This window comes from Dermochelys coriacea, chromosome 11 (assembly GCF_009764565.3).
Source record: "Dermochelys coriacea isolate rDerCor1 chromosome 11, rDerCor1.pri.v4, whole genome shotgun sequence".
NCBI lineage: Eukaryota > Metazoa > Chordata > Testudines > Dermochelyidae > Dermochelys > Dermochelys coriacea.
In genome coordinates, this window is record NC_050078.2 from 24,258,098 (window position 1) to 24,278,915 (window position 20,818).

The window sequence follows — 20,818 nt, forward strand, 5'->3', positions numbered from 1 at the left end:
TAGTAATTACTATATATATTTAATATTGTTATTCAGTGCCTAAAGGACATACTAATGTAGACATGTAGATAACTAGAAGCTGTCTTACTAGTTGAATATACCAGTTCTTCAGTATCATTTGTAAAACTGAGGTTATGTAGTATGTGACCAGAGCATGAATAAACTACACAGCTGGAGCCTGAAAAGCCTGTCAGTTGTGCCCATGAGCTAACATAAAGTGGGGTAACTGTTACCTCTTAGAAGAGCATGTGTTGTGTGGAAGGGTGAGAGAAAGAGACAGAATGATGCAATACAAAAACTATAAAGACCTAATTGTCTGAGCATAAAAATATATTTAAACCACAGATGAGATGTGGTGATGTATGATGTGTACGAGATGACAGGCAAGAAAATTGTTGTGAGCTAAGAGTCTGGGTAGATGGGATACTCTCATTGACAAACCATTGCAGTGGAAAGGAAATCTAGTAGGAAGCAGAAAAATGTCTGAAGAGAATTGAAGGATCTTAATTTCCAGGAAAACTGAAGCTATGCTTTTATGAATTTAATCTGTTCTCTTTTATTTTGTAGTCAATGACATAATACAAGAAGAGAAAAAGTCAGACATAAAAACTACTTAAACAAGAGTCTTAGAATGAATGACCAGAGCTTGTGCTAATGTTCGCAAAAAGAAAAGGAGTACTTGTGGCACCTTAGAGACTAACAAATTTATTAGAGCATAAGCTTTCGTGAGCTACAGCTCATTTCATCGCTTATGCTCTAATAAATTTGTTAGTCTCTAAGGTGCCACAAGTACTCCTTTTCTTTTTGCGAATACAGACTAACACGGCTGCTACTCTGAAACCTGTGCTAATGTTGTATCGCCTAGTTGCAGCTGCCCTTCAGTTCTACTGTAGAAGTTTAAGTTTAATAAGGTGTGGCTGTAATGAATGTTATAGGAATCCTAAAATCCTATGTTATGAAATGAAAGGTCCCTATCTGGAGAGATCTGGCAGAAAGGATACAGGAGAAACCTCAAAAAGAACAGAATAGTGACAAGGAAATTGGCAGATAAGTTACGGATGGAGTTCAGGCTGAAGTCTAAATATCTTTTCTTCTGGGTTTTAAACAGTTCATGCACATATTTTGAGAGTTTAATGATATTTCTTTTATTCCTTTAGAGTAGAATTTAAAATTCAACCCAAATATGAATGAAATATTTGAGTATTTGGCCGTTATGGTTTATTCTGCAAGTAGGTATTTCAACAATATTTTACTTGTTATTTATGACTAAACAAAGATCAAAACCAAAATCTCAGAAACTGAACGCCTTTATGTTTCACTGGAGTTTTGGATTTGAAACTCCAGCTCCGAATATGCCCCACTGACTTTGGCTTTGGACTGAATCCAAAATGGGAAGAAGGCTATTCTCTGATTCTGGTTTGGTTGTGAACAAAATCTTATTCAAGATGGTGGAAATCTTATAATATCAGTTTCAGCACTATCAAATCTGTATGCAAACTGTGATTTGGCATCAAATCCCAACCTAATCCACATCTATACACCACCTCCTCAGCACAACTCTAGTTTTGATGTGTCTTTTTAGCTGAGTGCTGATCTCACTTTCTGATCAACATGTTGCAGCCCTTCCAGCAATCCAAATCTTATCACAGGCTGTTTTATCTCTCCATAAGTGTTCCTGCTCCTGCTTTACTTTGAAATCCCTAATCTACCTGAGCCACTCAACATGCTCCTTCCTTTCCCAATCCTTCCTCGATCTCCCAACTGTGCCCAACCTGTCTGGCCTGAACCGTGGTGATCTTAGCTGCCATCAAACATAAGTCAATTCTCCCTACAAGCCATTTCTCTAGCCATTCCCACTTCCTCTCCCATCTGTCCACCTTTCCCTACTGTCTGGTGCTATTCTAGGTCCTGTAAGTTTACTACAACTGCCACTCACACAGACATTCTTCTTGACTGTTGTAGCTCTTAACATACTGTACCTCCTGTTTCATTCTACCCCCTCCCTTTAACAAATACTCCACTAAGTTCAGCCAGCACCAAATTAGAATTCCGGGAAACAATCCATATTTATTTTAAAAATTAATTTAGAAATTAAAAGGTAAAATGTCTTATTTTGTACATTAATTTATTGCCAGAAAGACTATGCAGAACTCTTTTGTCTACCATTTACATCCATATTAAAGTCTTTTCAAACACATGAAATTTGGATCCAGTAGAAGATGACAGGTGGTACAAAGTTCTTTGATGACGTACCGGACAACGTATCTTAGCAGTGCATAGAATGCAGCTGTTACAACGTTAATACAAATATTTTAAAATATATCAGATTACAGTACATTTGCATCAGGTTTTTTTCAAATCTCAACATTTCAGCCATTTGAAAAAAGTAAATATCATTTGGGCATAGCCCCTTTTATGATTTAATAGGCCATATAATAAGATTGAAGGGTTTTTTTGTTACACATGTGGAGGGGTGGAAGTGGGGGGGGGGAAGGCTGCAAGTACAGTATCTCTCTCTCTCTCTTATCTAGATAATATACTATTCCTGATAGTGCTGTAGTATAATGTCATGACTTCAATGGGAGAACAGTTAGGCCCAACGCTAAGCACTTTTACTGGGACTTATTTGAGATGATCTGTATTATTCATGACTGATGAAGCTACTTGTGAGTTATGCAAATCAATGTAAATGGATGCCAGTAAAACATTTATACCATTGTGCACCGATATGCTACATATTTTACAGTAATACAAGTTCGTAAATGTTTTAGAGAGATTTAAAACAAATATTTGGACTTTTTTTTTTGTTTCCTGCCATCTCCAAAAACTGGCCCCCTTAGGAACTTGTGTTCAGTTTACAGACAGATACAATTACAACTAATCTGTTTGAAAAGCATCTAAAAATGGCCTAAAATTGCATTTCTATACACAAAAATCTCTAAAATTCCAGTATCTCTGGACTTTTTTGGTCTAAAAATGAGTGCTGTGTAGCTATGGATTTGCCATAGTCATTGGTAGAGAGATCCAATTTCTAGCTCTGCAAAGTTATGAGACTTCAGATCTTAAATCTGTAACTGGTCCTGGACTAAATATTACCAATTTTTTGACTCAGGCAAATGTAATTTTTTTTCAAGGGGATGGGGGAAGAATGGAAATTTCTCAGTTAAGAAGAAAGAAGGAAACATTTTTGTGACATTTTTGTTTTCTTTTTTAAAGGCAGCTTCCTGGGCGGGGTGTGTGTGGGGAGATGGATTTTAGAGTTAGTCCTGGTAGAGATGGATTGGAGGCCAGAGTACAGTGAGCGGGTCAAAGGTGCAAGATAAATGCAATCTATATATAATTGCCCAAGCCACACTTGTTCTGTTTTTAATAGAAGACACCTATCTCCAGAAAAAAAATCACAAGCACACAATTTACCTATTTTTTACATTATTTGAGTATAAAATGGGGAATTCTAAATTTGTATTTGAGTGAAGTGAAAGAATCTTTCAACGGCATGTTAATTTGTATGAACCAAGCTCTAAATAAGGAAAACTCCTGACCTGGGAATTCAGAATACTATCCAGAGAGAGCTAATTTTCTACTAAGCTCCAGGACAACATTTAGTTTACAGAATCAATCTGGAAATAAAACATCAGCCTGAAAGCTTAAAAAAAAAGAGGTCTTAATAAAATATACAGTGGAAAAGAAAGGATGAAAGTAAAAGTACAACCATAAGGCCCTCATCAGCCCATATAAGCAATAAAATAGAATATGATGTAATACAAAGCAACAATTGTAGGCTTCAGGATTCCTAGGTAGGATTAAAAAAAAATGTTTCCAGCTTTTGTTATGTTGCAGGCACACTGCAAGTTTCCTTGTGCAGCATTGCCAAAGAATTCCTATTGGGGTGGGGTGAAATGATTGTGATGAAGCCAGAACAAACCCTAACCTTCCCCCTAAACTTGAATCAAACCAAACTGGTATTCAGAAAAAGGTGTGTGCTAGGTGCCCAGCTACCCAGGGACCTTTATTTTTTGGAAGCCACATTCTGTTAGCACTCCTTCTATCTGCTGATCTGCCATGATGACACTGCCTCTTTCACCCTTAATGATGAATTCTGGGATGCAAACTCTGATCCCTCTCCCTAAAGACAAATGTTTACTCTCTGTGCCAATTGGTTTGTGGAAATCTGCCTGGGATTCCCATCTTTTACACCGGATCACTCAAAACAAAGAACATGCACATTTTTTCAGGCCCACTTTTTCTTTTTTTCTTTTTTTTTTTAAAGAAAGCATAATTCCATCCAGCATTTCTGACCTGATTGATACCTGGAAGTACTGGAAGTTGATTTCCAGATAAAAGATTCATAGACTCCAAGGCTGGAAAGGACAATTGTAATAATTAAGTATGACCTCCTATATAACACAGGCCATAGAATTTCCAAAAATAAATCCTACAGCATGTCTTTTAAAAAATCATCCAATCTTGATTTTAAAATTGCCAGTGATGGAGAATCCACCAGAACCCTTGGTAAGTTGTTCCAATGTTTAGTTACCCTCACAGTTAAAAATGTAAGCTTTATTTCCAGTCTGAATTTATTTAGCTTCAACTTCCAGCCATTAGATCATGTTTTGTCTTCTAGATTGAAGAGCCCATTATCAAATATTTGTTCCCCATGTAGGACTTATGTACTGTAATCAAGTCACCCTTAACCCTCTCCTTGTTAAATTAAACAGATTGAGCTCCTTGAGTCTATCACTAAAAGGCAGGTTTTCTAACTCTTTATTCAGTCTTGTGGCTCTTCATATACACATTCACCCTCATAATATCTATCTTATAATGCAAAATTGCTACTATTTCTGTTCTGGGCCTCTCCACAGCAGAAAATGACAATTGTACTGAATTTTGTTATGGTTAAATATTATAAACAAAAGAGAATGAGAATGAAACTACCTGACTAATTTTAACTTGTGACCAGAGACAGGATCTGTTCCCATGTCTCCAGAGGAGAAAAACTGAAGCACTAACTCACGGTGCTACCTAGCATTTGCTATAATAATTTTCTATTTATAACCTAAATACAGAGCATTGTCAGGTGATTTTAAGTAACTATGATCTTATAAAGGCTCTCATTCTAACATGAACACATGGCTTCACTTGAAGTCAAACAACCTTTTGAAGTCAAGAATCTGGCCCCAGGACAGGCACTCTAATACACTAGTCCCAAAATGTGTACCATATTATAAACCTGGGAGAACCAATGCAATTCATTCAGCAATAACACAAGTCGTCTTTGTGCAAGTTAAGTTACAGGTGGCAGCATTTTACAGAGCTCAGACCCTATCCAAAATTATTTTTCAGAAAGGCAGTGACATATCTCAGAAGTTACAAAATTATGGATTGTAGTCTCTCTGGCCCCAAGTCTTCACTACATTCGAGCTGCACTTGGACATAATGGACAGTGGTAGCCACAGGGAGCTGATTCTAGCTGTCTGATCCTCATCCTGACAAAAGCTGGAGCACAGGGGGCTTACTCTAACCTATGCTGCTTCTGCTGTTTCCATAGAAGTGGAGGATCAGGCATTATGAAGCTCAGCTCCATTACATACCCCTTCCACTCCGACATCCAAGAGCTACCTAGGCCTCCCCAAAAAACACTTTCTCTTTCTCCTTCAGCCAAATGTGGGGTGAGGCAATTGGCAACAGACAGTGTGGTTATGCTACCTTCCTTAACTTTACACCTACAGAATTTTCCCCCGGCCTGGGTAATTCTCCAGAGTCAATCTGAACAGTAAATTTTTCAGATCAGAGTATCCAGCCCATTGTATCTGACTGCTCTAGCACTGCCTAAATCTGGTTATACCATATAGATCTGAAAGTTATTAATAATGAAAAGATTTCATTGATTGATCAAACAATAAAGCTGAGACCTGACAACCTGCAGATTTTGAGTATAGGTTCAGACAAACACAACAGCATCACAGGTTTCAGAGTAGCAGCCGTGTTAGTCTGTATTCGCAAAAAGAAAAGGAGTACTTGTGGCACCTTAGAGACTAACAAATTTATTAGAGCATAAGCTTTCGTGAGCTACAGCTCACTTCATCGGATGCATTTGGTGGGAACAGCATCAATAGATAATATATGTGATTAATGTGTCAGCAGGTAACATGAGCCCACCAGTTATGATTAAGGTTTAGCCCTGTTACATTTTATAAAAATATCCTGCCATCTCATGGATATAACTGCTGTAATAAGAGAGCACCAAGACCCTTCTAAAGAGACTATCTGGGAAAGTGAAATAAAATAGGAATCCAATAGCAAACTTCAGAAGGGATCAAATATTCACAAGCTGGGTTCTCTATTTGTGTTACTCTAGGAAGGTCAGGAAGCGTTCTGACTGCCCCTAAAAGACATTTTTTAAATGAAGTAAAAGGGATAAAGATTAGAGATGGGCAAAAAAGAGGAACATTTTGTGAAAAATTTTCATTAAATATTTACTCCCTTTTTTGGTCAAAAATTTTTGAAATTGAAAACGTTTGGCCAACTGTTATAATGATCCAGAATCCAGAAGTAGAAGTTAAGTGCAGTATGAAGTGTCTTGCCTTAAACACAGATTGAAATTTCTCATATATCTTAAAGATGCAATTGTAGCTTCATAACTATAGCTTTTTCCAAAAGTATCAAAACAATTTGAAACTCACTTAGAATAACAAAATGGGCAAATGAAGAAAAACTTTGCAATTTTGGATTTCTTTTGAATCACAGTGGTTGTAAACGTCATCTTTATCGTAAAATTCAATTACTGCACGCTCCAAAGGTAGTGAATGAGCTATCAAGGCCAGGCTAAATTGAGGTCTGCAAAGCTTCCACACACCCTGTACAGCATGACGTTTGGAAGTTCCATAAAACAAAATACATTCATAATAATACTTTGCACTTTATATAGAAACTTCCATCAGAGGATTTCAGTGTGCTTGAATTAAGATTCACAACACCCTTGAGAGGCAGGCTGGTGTAATTTCTCCCTGTTTCACAGATAGGAGAAGATGAGAGAGAAATTAAGTAATTTGCTCAAATTCACAGAGGAAGTCTGAGGCAAAGCAGGAGAGAACACAGATCTCGTAGCATCAGCATCTACACTTTTGCCACAAGACCCCCCTTCCTCTCTGTAAATGGCACTAGAGCTTTGATATACTGTAGTTCTGCCGTATTATGTATGATACCATATATATGTTCTAGATCATAAGGCTAAATCCCAAAAAATTGGTAGACATATAGTTGAAAAGCCAAAAGAAGCAGAGCAGTGAAGGGGAAGGTGCAGGGATAGATCAGTGATTTGAGCATTGGCCTGCTAAACCCAGAGTTGTGAGTTCAATCCTTGAGGGGGCCATTTAGAGATTTGGGGCACAAATTGGGGATCGGTCCTGCGTTGAGCAGGGGGTTGGACTAGATGACCTCCTGAGGTCCTTTCCAACCCTGATATTCTATGATTCTACTCTATGAGAAGAAAGTTAGCACCCTATAGTTGGACACTGTTTCTTAAGGCAGTAGGTAGTCCTTTTTATATACCAGAACATATTTTTGATTTTGCAAACAGTTAATTTTGAAAATCAACGTGATTGCCTGTATTTCAATGTGTCAACTTTTCAGCCTTTCCACTGTATGTCTGTCTACCTTATGGACTACCAACTTTATGGGACTGGACCATATGTCCAGATCCTGATATATATGAAGGCCAGTTCTAACATAAGAGCTTTACGGTAGTCATGTAGTAAACCATAATGTTTGCAGATGGCTGTAATAAAATACTTCAGGAGAGGAAAGGTGCAGGGATGTAAAGCCTTCAAAGCTTCTTATATGGAATAAACAATTTGATCTGAATAATGCAATGTGAAACTCATTTTCAGCAATGAACCAACCAGTCTGGTCCAAAATGTTGCTTTTAATTTTCTTCCTAATCCCATGTGCATTTTAACTTCCCTCCTATTTTTCTGTATGGGATTTAGCTAAAAAATTAGAACTAAAGTGTAAGAAGGAATGATCACAAGGTGCCGAAATTTATCTAAGGCACAATCCGTTCCTCAGATGCTAAATTTTCATGACAAATGTTAATAGTTTTTTAAAAACATGTCAGTAATTTTTTTATAACTCAGTTTTAACAATATCACTAGCATTTTCTAAAATGTCTCTTCAAATTCCTTTTTATTTTTATCTGCAACTTTAAGAAGATTACCACATCTCTGTAGGCTCAGAACCATTGTAGGATGGAGGGTAATGTTACCCCACTGTTTGCTGTCTTTATTATGAGTCCTCCTGATTTAGGACAATAGGAACTGGCATGCAAGATCAGACTAATGATACTCCAGTATTCAGTTTCTGACAGTGATAAGCACCAGATGCTTCAGAGGAAGATGCTAGAAACCCCATAATGAACAATTATAAAAATACTTGCCCATAAGGCAATGTTTCTCAAAGTGGGGGTGTACCATCCCAAGGAAATGCAAAGGATATGGGGCAGAGAACCAACAGACTATTAAATTGTAATCCAGAGGCTCAGCTTTCATTTTAAAGAAAACTCCTTCTCCAGCTGTTACGGCCGTGAAACAAACCTTCAAAATGTGAAGTGAGTGTAATCAGTTCAGAGAGGTCTGCCTGAGTTTGCAGAGAGCTTGATACACTAGCTCTGAGGGGTCATTTATTTCAATGGGTGGAACCTCAGATGCCAATGATGGTACTTTAAATGTCAACTTTGTTGACTGTTTTACAGCTCCTCAAGACAGGTAAGAAAGGAGAGGAGGTATCACATTATAAAGATCTACAGATGGGTTTCCCGAAATATGTGTTTCAGAGTAGCAGCCGTGTTAGTCTGTATTCGCAAAAAGAAAAGGAGTACTTGTGGCATCTTAGAGATTAACAAATTTATTTGAGCATAAGCTTTCGTGAGCTACAGCTCACTTCATCGGATGCATTTGGTGGAAAATACAGAGGGGAGATTTATATACACATACAGAGAACATGAAAAATGGGTTTTATCATACACACTGTAAGGAGAGTGATCACTTAAGATGAGCCATCACCAGCAGCGGGGGGGGAGGGGGAGGAGGAAAACTTTTCATGGTGACAAGCAAGGTAGGCTATTTCCAGCAGTTAACAAGAACATCTGAGGAACAGTGGGTGGTGGGGTGGGGGGAAGAAATAACATGGGGAAATAGTTTTACTTTGTGTAATGACTCATCCATTCCCAGTCTCTATTCAAGCCTAAGTTAATTGTATCCAGTTTGCAAATATGTGTGTGTGTGTGAGGGGAGGGGGCATGAGGTACTAGCCAAGGGTGTGGGGAGATGGAAGATGTTTTAATTGAGGTGTGTAGATTTTTAACCACACATGATGTGGTTGAAGGAGAATGGGAAGGTGCGACTCATTTCATTTTCCTAAAGCAGGAAACCTCATGTTTTGGAAGCACTGTGCCAAGGTAAAAGTTTCCTAACCCTAAGCAGTTAGAGGTTGGCATCTTTCCTGAAACATGATAACTGATATCACATTTTTATGTTGTCTGATGTAGCTAGCTGTTTGTATTATTTTTTGGATTCCAAGTCCTGTTTTTCTCCTTTCTAAAATATTTTGAATTAAAGTGTGTTCCTCTGTGGGCTTTTCATTTCCTAATCCAGTTCTGCCCTGGGCTCAAGTCAAGGGAACGATCATCTTCAAGGAGATATAGTCTATCATGGCCAATGTAAGTGGGGACTGAAGGGCTTTTACATACTTCTTTATTTAGGGTCCCATTTTACATTAACCTCCACCCGTTCTTCACAATAGTCAATACCAATTGCACTTGGAAATAGTTAACAATTGCTGTAAAATGAGGCAGTAAAAAGTGAAAAAGTAAGATGCAACCTCTCTTCTCTTTAGGCATCCCAGGCCAATGAGAGGGATTTATTCTCTTTAAATAGCTCATTGAGGGTCAGGTTTTACACTTTACATTAAAGCAAAGGGAGTTTTTCTATTGATTTAAATGGTATGGGATCAGATCCTGAGTAAGATACAACAATATCACTCCTCATTCCAGACCTTGTAATATATCAAATTCATTCTCTAATTATGCAACTGGGCCAGCCTTACTTGAAATTTGTTAACATAGGGATTTATCCTGTGAGCTACTGAGTGCCCCCAATTCCCATTGCTTTCAGTGGGACAAGATCTATCAGGATTGGGCTCATAGTCTCTACATTGTATTTTGGGGTGAGCAAAAAAGATATTAAGATGCAACAAAAAACAAACAAAAAAGCACAAACAACAAATAAACAAGCAAAGAAAAGAAAGTCAGTCTGAGCTAAGCAAAACACATTATTTCTTCCTTGTTGAAAGTCTCAGCATATGCTGCATCTTATGTCGCAAAAGTGTACTCATTAAATATTATGAAATGTACAACATGCAATGAAAGTCTAACTACACATTTAAGTCATTCATACCTGTGTGCTCATATTTGTGTCGCAGAAGGGAACTGCTTTTCTGGAATGTTTTGTCACACAAGTCACATGCATACATGCCACTTTCTGTCTTCTTGATCTTCTTTCGGGACAGACAGGAGTCAGAGTCTGTCATGTCGTCTAGGCCTGACATGTAGTCTGGTGTTCCATCAAGCAATTCTCCCTACGATGTAACCAAATTGATTATGTAAAACACTGTGCTTCCTGTATTTTGTGGCTTACTGCAGCATCTTGTCTTCCTACAGTATATAGAATTAGGGAGCTATTCTATAAGACTTAAAATTATAACCAGCAGGGGCCTGATCCTGCTAAAACTTCCGAACACAGTGCTCAATACCATGACTAGTCTCATTGGCTCATGGGCTACTTAAGATAATAACTATGCCCAGTAGAAAATGTTTACAGGACTGGACCTTGCTACCAAGGAACATCTGTTTCGTTCACTGTCCCTCTTGGTCTTCAACTGCCTTAGAAAACTCTGTCTTCTTTTGAACACTGTGTAGTAAGAAGTTGTATGAATTATCTAAACAGAGAGTGTTTACTTCAGCGAGCAGGAAATGATAATGTAAAGAACTACATTCAAAGATCATAAAAGGTATTTTAATATCTTTTATGAAATAAATATAAGGAACAACTAAAGATCTTTTCTGTCAAAACACTGAACCGTAGATACATTCTGTATCTGTAGAAAGATTTTAATTGAATTTTATATTTAGGTACAAAATGTTATTATTATGCAATCCATTTAAATGTATGTCTCCCGACTAAAGGCCTCAAGCTATATTTTTATATTTAATTTTGTAATTTGAAATAGGGAATATTAATAACACTTTTTATCAATGTTCTATCTATGTTAAAACAGCCTTCAGCATTAAGCAATAATGAATGTGGATCAGTAAATTATTAAATTTCTTTATATTTATTTTGTCTTGATCCAAAGAGAGTGCAAACTTGCATGATAACATACATTTCCATTTGCTATCACACAGTTCAGTTTTCTTAGACTAGGTTTGCACTAATTAATATTAGAGAAGATTAAAGAGGCTTAAATACATTTAGAAAGAGGGCAGATGTACTGTAAATTGGAATAGTGGAACAGCTGTTATGGAGGTGCAGTGCTATTTATGCTCCTATTGTGCAAAGAGGGATTACAGGCTATAACATTAAGCCATACCTGATTTTCACATTTGAAACTATAAGACATTGTTAATAAAATTACAAATGGAGCATAATAGGTCATAGGGGAATGTCCACAAATGTAAAAACTTATTCATCTATAATCAGTTAAACTCATTTAACTAAACTGTGTACATTATATTTTAATACATACACACATGTATGTTCTTACACACTTTGAATATCTGTAGAGGACAGTGATTTCTCTAGTCTAGACCAACCCTTTGGCACCTAAGTACCTAAGTGAGCAGATCATATACCCTTTACTCATTGACTTCTATGGAAGTTTACCTGAGAAAGGAATATAGGATCATACCCAAGAACTAACAAATGTAACCCAAATCATGCCCCTTAGATATAAACATGGAGGGGACTTTACATGGAAATGGGCAGGCTCAGGTACCACTTCCACAGACATTCCTTTCCATTTCTGGCCCTCCTGCAAATCTCTGTCTGGTAAGTCAACGTAGGGGTAAGTAATGGGAATTGGATGGGCTGAGGGGAGGTGTAGGTTGGCCTGAGGCAGGGCCAAGCTAGGGATACAAATTGTCCCTTCTCTGGCTTCATAGAAACTAGTTAAGAAAATATGGAGCCCTTCCTGTGGGTCTTGGAGGCTGCCATGAGCTGGGGGAAGTTCCAGGCAGAGCAGTTCCAATGAAGTCATGGTGCTAGGGAGCCTATGGGACTTTTAGTGGTACAGAGCCATTATGGAGGTACAGCACAGTGTTTTCTGTCAATGAGGATTCTCTGGGCCATTGTCAGGTATATAAAATTCTCATGGAAGACAAATATAACCTTAATGAAATTAAAAGCTAAACATTAAATGTGTTCATATTTCTTCTGTATTGAATAAATGTTCCCACCATACTTTTCAATTTCAAGTTCAAGCTAAAATTCTGCTATGTCTTTTGGAAAGGTTTCATTTAACTTTGGGGACTATTTTTTTCATATAAAAGGACATGACAAGGGATACTGAAATGTAGCCTTTCAAAACAAACCAATTATGACTATGTACCTGAAATCCTTGTTTCCGCTGGAACTTTCTCCTTTGCTGCATATCAGCAAAAGTAGCTGCTCCAGTTGGATAAGTATAGGCCATATGTGGTAGGAAGCTCATTTGATCTAGTCCTGGGTATGGTCGCAGCCCAGGAATACTGGTCTGGACTGGTGGCATAAAAGTGGCTGGAGGAAATGCGCTTTGTGGTGGGAGTGTTGTGTATAAAGGTTTGGCACTAAATGGGTTCATACCAAACACTGGGTTAGTGCTTTTATCCAGATTATTTGAATTAGAAAACTCCTTCTTGATAAAAGTCAAGTTCAGCGGCTCATCTGAATTTTCAGATGATGAAGAAACACTGTTGTGGTCTAAATTTATGCTACTAGATTTTGTTTTGTTCTTTGTGGCTATAACACTTTTAGGTTCCTTCATTTGTTTTGGTAAAGACAAGTCCAAAGGCTCAGCCTGAAGCTCCTCAGAGGAGAAACTGTTTGGAGTGTAAGAACTGCTATGGGAGTTTTTAGAAGATGTGGAAGAAAGATTTAAAGGAGAAGGAGTATTGCTCCTGGAGTGGTCCAATTTATCAACTGGTTTAATATTGGTAAAATGTGTAGGTTTTGTTAGCCTGAGAGGAGTATCACAATTAGTAACACTGTTGTGGAGTTCAGCTATAGATGGTGAAGTTATAGAGTCCACAGGCTTTATTGGAGATCTGGCTGACAAAGAGTCTTTAGTGGGAGTGTTAGTAGCAGCCAGCACCGCCTTGGCACTGGTCCTTTCCAGTGATGGTGACCTGGAACTTGAATACTGGTAGAATTTTCTTTGTTCAAACCATTCCTTCACAAATTCCTGAGGAAGGCCAACGGCAATGGAAATTTTCAGTAGTTCATCAGAGTTGGGTTCCATATTCATAGCATAATATGCTTTAAGTACAGACATGTGGTCCTTGTATGAATTGATGGTGCTAGTCATTCCTTTCTCAGAAAGTACTGATGACAACAGGAGGGCTTGCTTATCAACAAACACTCCAGGTTTGTTGGGAACCATGTTTTCATGAGGTTGAAGGACTGCCTTGATTTCTTCATTCATCTTACACAGGTAACGCTCATGCTGATGCAGGGGAATGGGACCAGGAAAGCTTTCTTTACAGAACTGGCATGAAAATGGAGTGGATATATTGTGGTTCTCTATCATCTTATCTTCAGTTACCAGATCTATTAAGGTACGCAGCTTCTCTTTTTTAATATTACTGAGCTGCCTCCTTGAGTCTGTGGTCAAACTCTGGAGACAAGCTTTGGCTTCATTGACTTTTTCTAATGTATAGTCAATAATACTTTTAGTGGCACCATTATGACTCACTACTGGAAGACCCACTGGTGGAATATTAGGGGAAGTAACTCCTTGTTCCTCTGTTTGAGGGCATGGATCCTTCATGTGATAACCCTTCAGCTTTGAGATCTCTTCAGCCTTGCAGTCCATTTTCTGCCTGGAAACCGTGTTGTCCACAATCTGTAGAACCTTCTGCACCTCACTTAAATTACTGCCTATTGCAGGAAATCCAAGTAGTGGTGCTTCCATCCCTACACCTAAGTGCTGCATTGGACTTTGAGCAGAAGCATGAACTCCTAATGGACTGGTTGCTCCAAGTCCACCATTCATAAAAGGACTAGCTCCACTAAACCCATGGGTGGCCATAAGAACCTTGTATTCATTGAAATCTAGTGGTTCTGTTTTAATTTTCAGTAAGCCTGTTTGCTCAGACATACTAAGTGGTTTGCCGTTCTCCAGCTTGTTTCTCAGCTGTGTGATGGCTGAATTAGTAGGAGAGGAAGATACAGAATTAGGAGAAGAACCCGTCTTGATATTGTTTCTCATTCTGCCATTTACAGAGATTAAGCCAATACATTTCTTGCTGCTGATGTGCGAACTGTAGGAGCCAGAATGGGAGAAACGTTTCTTGCAGTTTGGACACTCATATGGTTTCTCACCTAAAATGATAATTAAAACCAAACATTAATATATTTATTATTAATTATTATTATTATTATTGTTACTGTTATAACAATTGATCTTATACATTTACCTAAATAGATATTGATGTTGCCACTGGCTAATAGGAAGAGAGAGGTAACGATCCTACCCCACTGATTACTTATTCTGGGTGCCTAAGAATCCTGTGAACATGGCTGAGCCCAGCACCTCTCCCCATATCACCTCTGTGGAGTCTTTTTGTTTCGAGGTGATCCTAGTTTTTGTGGAGACCTATGCAAAATGGGAGTGATCCCACCTGGCTCACTCCATGCCTGTGATAGCCAAGCAATTCTGAGGCGGTTCTGTTAGTGATGCAGTGCTATTAGTGTCATTACATGTGCTGCTAAAGGAGTGTATACATGGGGACTCTGGTTATGTAGAGCCCCGTCACCTCCTAGATACAGTGGGCACAATTAAAACTCATTTGTCACTCCTTAGTGCCACATATTCTAAGAGTAGATGATACTGTCATTGCAGATAGCTTGGAAAGTGATAGTTGAGTTTTTAATGATGTGCACTGTAGTTTAGGTGTAAGGCCTTAATCTTAGCACTTCTGAGGCCAATTATAAATCATTGTTTCCCATTTGACAATACAATGCCTGAAAGTCACCAGATTGACTGAAAAATTGTATTATTTGTCAGATGTAGATAAGTCTTCTACTAAGTAGTGCAGTCAAATCCATAAAGCTTAAATTCAATTTAGCCTTCTCAAAAATGCATTCAGATACTACAAGGATGGGCACTGTATAAAAAATTGGGTCCTGATTCAGTAATCACATCCATACAGGTGGACCTTTGTGGCTGGGAAGAGCTCAACAGGTCTCTGTGTGGACAAAAGGGTCACCTAGTAAAGATTAGATTTATGGATCAGGCCCCAGCCTAGCTAAATAGGTAGATTGATAGCTAGATAGAAAAAAAATGGAATATAATATGAGTCATTCCTCAGATGCCTATTATCCCAACAAATGAGCCATATTTCATTAATTTATTCTTGGCATTTTCATTAAATTTCATCATTTTTTAAAAAATTTGATCCCTCCAAGAGCCAACTAAACAAAAATTTCTGAATTTCTCTGAACTCAAGCAGCATAACAAAGGATTTATTATTTTTTGTAACAAGCATTATTATATCAAAATCTTACAGCAAGACCATGCTATTAACAGCATGATAAATGAAGATGAATCAGATATTTTTTATGAAATACCTTAGTATCTCTAAGAAGCTACAAACAGAACTGTGTAAATTTTAAGCAATCTTTAAAACTCAGCTAATTAAACAAAATGCAAATGAGAACAGCAGCACCTCTGCTACTCACCACTGTGAATTCGCAGGTGTTCCTTCAGATGGTGTTTATATTTGAAGGCCTTGCCACACTCAGTGCATTTGAACTTGCGATTGCCTGCTCCTTGGGTCAGCATTTGGTGCTTGGAGAGAAAAGATTCTGATATGAATTTTATGCAAGAGGAACCAAGAGTTTTCGAGTTAAAAAAAACAAAATTAATTTAACTCTCTATTTATCAGGCAAACCAAAAGGTCTGCACGTACATTTATATGTCTCATCAGTGTTGCAATAAAAATCAAAATGTTGGCAGTAAACCGAAACAAATGCGAAAGTGCTTTCATATGAGCATTCAATATTTGCTTTAGAATTATTTCCTAAGTCTCTCATCAGAAATGTGTTGCTTTAAGGTATCTCATGATGAGAGAAACTGATCTGTAAAAAGATTTGTGGTTCTTATTATTCCTAGCAGCTTCAAAACATGTGGAACGCCTCTTGTTTAAAAATCCTGTTTACTGCTCTAGTAGAAAATACAGTATTACATATCAGATTTCATTCATTATCAAATATAAGCAACAATATCTTCAGCATGAAGCTGTAGCTGCTGGAAAATTTTTATCACAAACCAGCAGGAAAGATTTCAGCTACCTTTCTTATGGTGGGTTCTCCTCCCCACCAGTGCTGTGCTAAGGAGTAGGGGCAAAACAAGAGAAAAGTTGGTTTAAAGGACAAGTTAAAAGCAGCATAAAGATATAATCAAACACAGCTGACCTTTTTGAACAAGTGAGAAAAGCACTGTGACTTTGAATTATGAAAAAAGATACAGTCATCTACTCTGGATGCTCAAGGTAGGAGGTCAGCTTTTTTCAAGTAGCAATGACACAAAAGCCTATTGCAAAAAAGACAGCATAGAAACGGTATGACAACTGCTAGGGTGTGCTGAATCTTCCCACATTCCTAGTGAGACAGATGGTGTTACATGGGACACAGGGAGGTTTGTTCAAACAGCAGCAACCTTCAAAGATCAAGCAGAGCCCAGCCCGCCGAGCGCCATTGAGGGACCAGCGCTCATATGTTGCTGAGTTGCATAAACAAACAGCAACAGCTGTTTTGTCTCCCCCCATAGCCCTCAGAGGACTACTATAAACTTTAGTTGTGCCACTGTTAATATGATACAATCATTTTAATTTACTAATTGTAAATGCCATGAGCAAATGAGGGGACTTTTCAACACCAAAGCTACCATTCATAATGCGCCAACACAATCAGACTCTTGCATGTGAAATTTCAGACAGTGATGTTGGATAAATATCTAGGAATTTTAACCCAGTGTTTTTAATAATATAAAGCAAAAGGGGGGAAAATCCTCAGATTGTGTTAGATTAAAAAAATTGTATATGAGACTATATATGCCTACCAGAGAAGCGATCTGAGAAACTGCATCAGAATCATTTATATTGATTTAAAATCAAGCAAGAGATACTGTTCTCTTAAAAATGCTAATTGCAAAATTGCATGATTAGAAGATGTATGTTTGCCTAACTGAATTTACCTTACGTTGAGAAAAATCTATCAAAAGATATATAGCTGATTATGATTTTTAGTTGTTTCAGAAAAATTAATATAGCATAAGGCCTATATAATTTGACACATGCACACACTCATTTATTTAAGTTTAAGACACACCAGTTGAGTTTCTATTACAACACTCCATAATGCCAGTTATCAGAGGTAATTCTCTAGTGAACAGAAGAAATAGTTTCCGTATAATTTGTAAAAAAGCTTTGGAATACAACCCTTTTGAGTAATCAGTTTGCTTCAGTCACCTGTTCAAGACACACAGCATTGGCTTAAATGTAATTGTGAAATGAATTAAATAATGCAAAGCAGTAATGTTGTAAGATTACTTTCATCATATCAAGGAAAAATCATTTTGATTTATAACAGATATACTGGTAGGATATATAAATTATAGTGATACTACAATCCTAACGTGTGTATATGTTATTGGTATACTCAAAAAACATAATCTATACATTCTTTGGAAAGATTTACTCTAAAAATCTGTAATTTTATTTTAAAAACTAGAATGCAAAATATGCATAATTTTATGTGCTTGAAAAGGTTATTCAAAAATAATGAAAAAAAATAGTAGATCTTTTACTATGTCTTTGAGATCCTACTCGCAAAAACTGCAAAATAAAACTAGGTGAAAAATGGAATTAAAATTGCTGAGATGTTTAATACTGTATAATTAAAATACCACAGTTTCGTTCACTTTTTGAGGAACATAAAAACGAAACTAAAGTCAAGTTAAAGTGCAAATAAAATTTCTAAATTAGAAATTAACACACTCATTCGATCGTGAACATAAGACTATTAAATCATATTAGAAGAGACCATCAAAAAATCATTTAGACCTCAATTAAAGCTATTACCATTAAAAGATCTGCATCTTCAAAATGCCATGAAAAATTAATAATGATTGCCAATCAAAGCAATATCGTTTCTCTAAGGGGTTATTATAGAAAGAAATCACTTAAAACCAACCCCCCCACCTGATCTGTCCCTGGCTTGTGCGTCACCATATGCCGCTCGAGCTGGGTGCGGTAGGCAAACGTGTAGCTACACAGAGGGCAAGAAAAGTTCTCCTCATTCTTCTCGTGGCGGTACTTGATGTGCTCCTTCAGTGATGTCAAACGCTTGTAGCCCCGATCGCAGTAGGGGCAGGTCAGCAGTTGGGCAAAAGCATCTGGAGTTCCAGGTGGTAGGTCTGTAGCCGAGAGACAAGAGAGAGAGAAGCAGGCCAAAAGGTCAGTAAATCAATGGCAGCTAATGGGCTTATTGCCCGGGATGGTATGACAGGAATCACTGCAATCTGCTATACTAGAGTGCCATCATTTCAAACTGACTTCAGAGCACACCATTCCCCTTACACACCCACAACAAACTTGTATGAATCATTTCATACTGTGCTAGAAAATTAATTAAAGTCCTTTTGTGAAGACTTAAATAGCTGAAAAACAAAGAAATATTTTTTCTCAATCAATTGATGATTTGCATTCCATTTTAACCTGTTATATTAATATGACACTGGCCAAATCATTCTCATGGACACTTTTTCAATTATTCATCAAGAAGGAAGAGAGTTATGGGTCAATAATCCTAAATTTCTCATGTAAAAATTCAATAGTTCAGAAACTTAAAACAATAGAGAGAGCATTTTTCCTTTTTAAATTAAGCTTTAATTGTTCTTGCTCTTTATTTCATCTACAAAATAATTTGCTGACTAAAAAATCACAATACACTAAAATTACAGTTCCAATATTTGCTCATGAAATTCCATGCCTCTGCAGCTGCTCTTCAATTTTTAAGGTAAACACCCAGGCATGTAGTGCATTTATAATTGCAACAGCTGCAAGAAGTCAGGGTAGTGGCTAAAAATGAATTACAGCCTCACCATTTTCTTCTTGCCCATTGGCCTCTGGAGTGCCAAGGCGAGACAGTTCTTCAGGGGCTTCTGGGTAAATAATGGCTGTGTCACTGCGCTGTAGGTACTCTGCTATGCTGACTGCATGCCCATCTCCTTCCTCCAGTTTCCTTTTGGCAAAATATTCCTCAAAGTCCGACGTGCAATTTGCATTCTTAACTAAAATTGGGGGAAGGGAAAAAGAAGTGGTTTTGAGTGCATTTTCCCTGTAAGATTGGGTAAGTTTATATGGTTGTTTGCAAGAAATGCTGGCACTTGCGCTGGAGCTACAAGTCTGTGGTTTGAGCCTGATGATGCTGCAGACTTTAGTCTCACTCGGCCTGCTCCGGCTTCTAACAAAGTCAATGGGAGCTTTGCCATTGACTTTGATGGGAGTAGGATTGGGCCAAATTACATAAATGAGACCATTCATGAATCAGGGAAGCAGAAGTCTACTGGGCCTTGATACTGCAAGTTATTTTGCATGGATGGACCTTTGGACCTCAGGGAACTCCTGTGAATTCAGTGGCTCTCTGTGTAGGTACGGGAGTCCACCTGCTCAGAGTAACTTGCAGAACTGAGACCTTAGGGACCTCTACTCTATCTGCTGTTCCTGTTCAGTTCCCACTGACTCCTACTAAATTGCGGATGCTCAGCACCTCACAGGTGTAGGTCTGTAATTTGTGAGTAGTGAAACACACAACCAATTACCCCTTCAAAACTGCCTTGTCTTGTGCCATTTTTTTAATTTTTTTTTTTTGATAAAAAACCAAAATGTTACTTTCTTTAAAATTCATAACATCAACCTTATTTTTCTTCCTGGAAAATTCATCTCTGGGTAATTTACAATGGGAAAATACATTGTTTAAAAAATGTGTTGCTCTGTACAATTTTACAAATAGAACCACATGTTTCCAGCCCATAAGTGGGATACAGAGCCTAAAACCACTTTTACAGTCAATGCTGGAGTTTTGCTTTTTTTCTGAAAATGTAAACCTATTTTTTTATTGTCCGTGCAATGTCCATGAAATATAATATGTTCTCAACCACAAAATATTCTGTTGCTAACAATATGCATTTCTTCTCCCAGCATCTGAATATTGTAAAGTCTGGGACATTACAGACAAATATTAATGCAACCATAGGAGAACTGGGAAATAGATCATTTTCTTTCTCTAATTTTTAAAATAAAGACAATGAACAGTGGCAGTGAATTTCAGATAGTTATTTTTAACTGACCATAAATTAAATGAATAGTTTATGATCAATTACATTTTTAATGTATTTTTCTGTAGGACAAATAAAGCAAAAATTGTCATATATTTGATTTTTCATGAATCAGTCAAAAGTAAAACAGGCATGATTCTACTCTCCTTCACACCAGCGTAAATCAGGA

At 37.5% G+C, this 20,818-nt stretch overlaps 1 protein-coding gene across 8 annotated transcripts in view; it reads right to left on the reverse strand.

Moving 5' to 3' along the window:
• Positions 1-20,818, reverse strand: part of ZEB2 (zinc finger E-box binding homeobox 2) — a 136,409-nt gene that overhangs the window by 3,546 nt on the left and 112,045 nt on the right. For 7 of the 8 annotated variants that reach the window (XM_038421024.2, XM_043505093.1, XM_043505094.1 and 4 more), the window contains 5 exons: positions 19,414-19,602; positions 18,512-18,726; positions 15,990-16,098; positions 12,661-14,630; positions 10,452-10,632 (listed from right to left, as the gene is read on the reverse strand). In XM_038421024.2, the coding sequence (XP_038276952.1) occupies positions 10,452-10,632; positions 12,661-14,630; positions 15,990-16,098; positions 18,512-18,726; positions 19,414-19,602 (2,664 nt within the window). The remainder of the gene's footprint in view (positions 1-10,451; positions 10,633-12,660; positions 14,631-15,989; positions 16,099-18,511; positions 18,727-19,413; positions 19,603-20,818) is intronic. The other variant, XM_038421025.2, reaches the window with a different exon arrangement.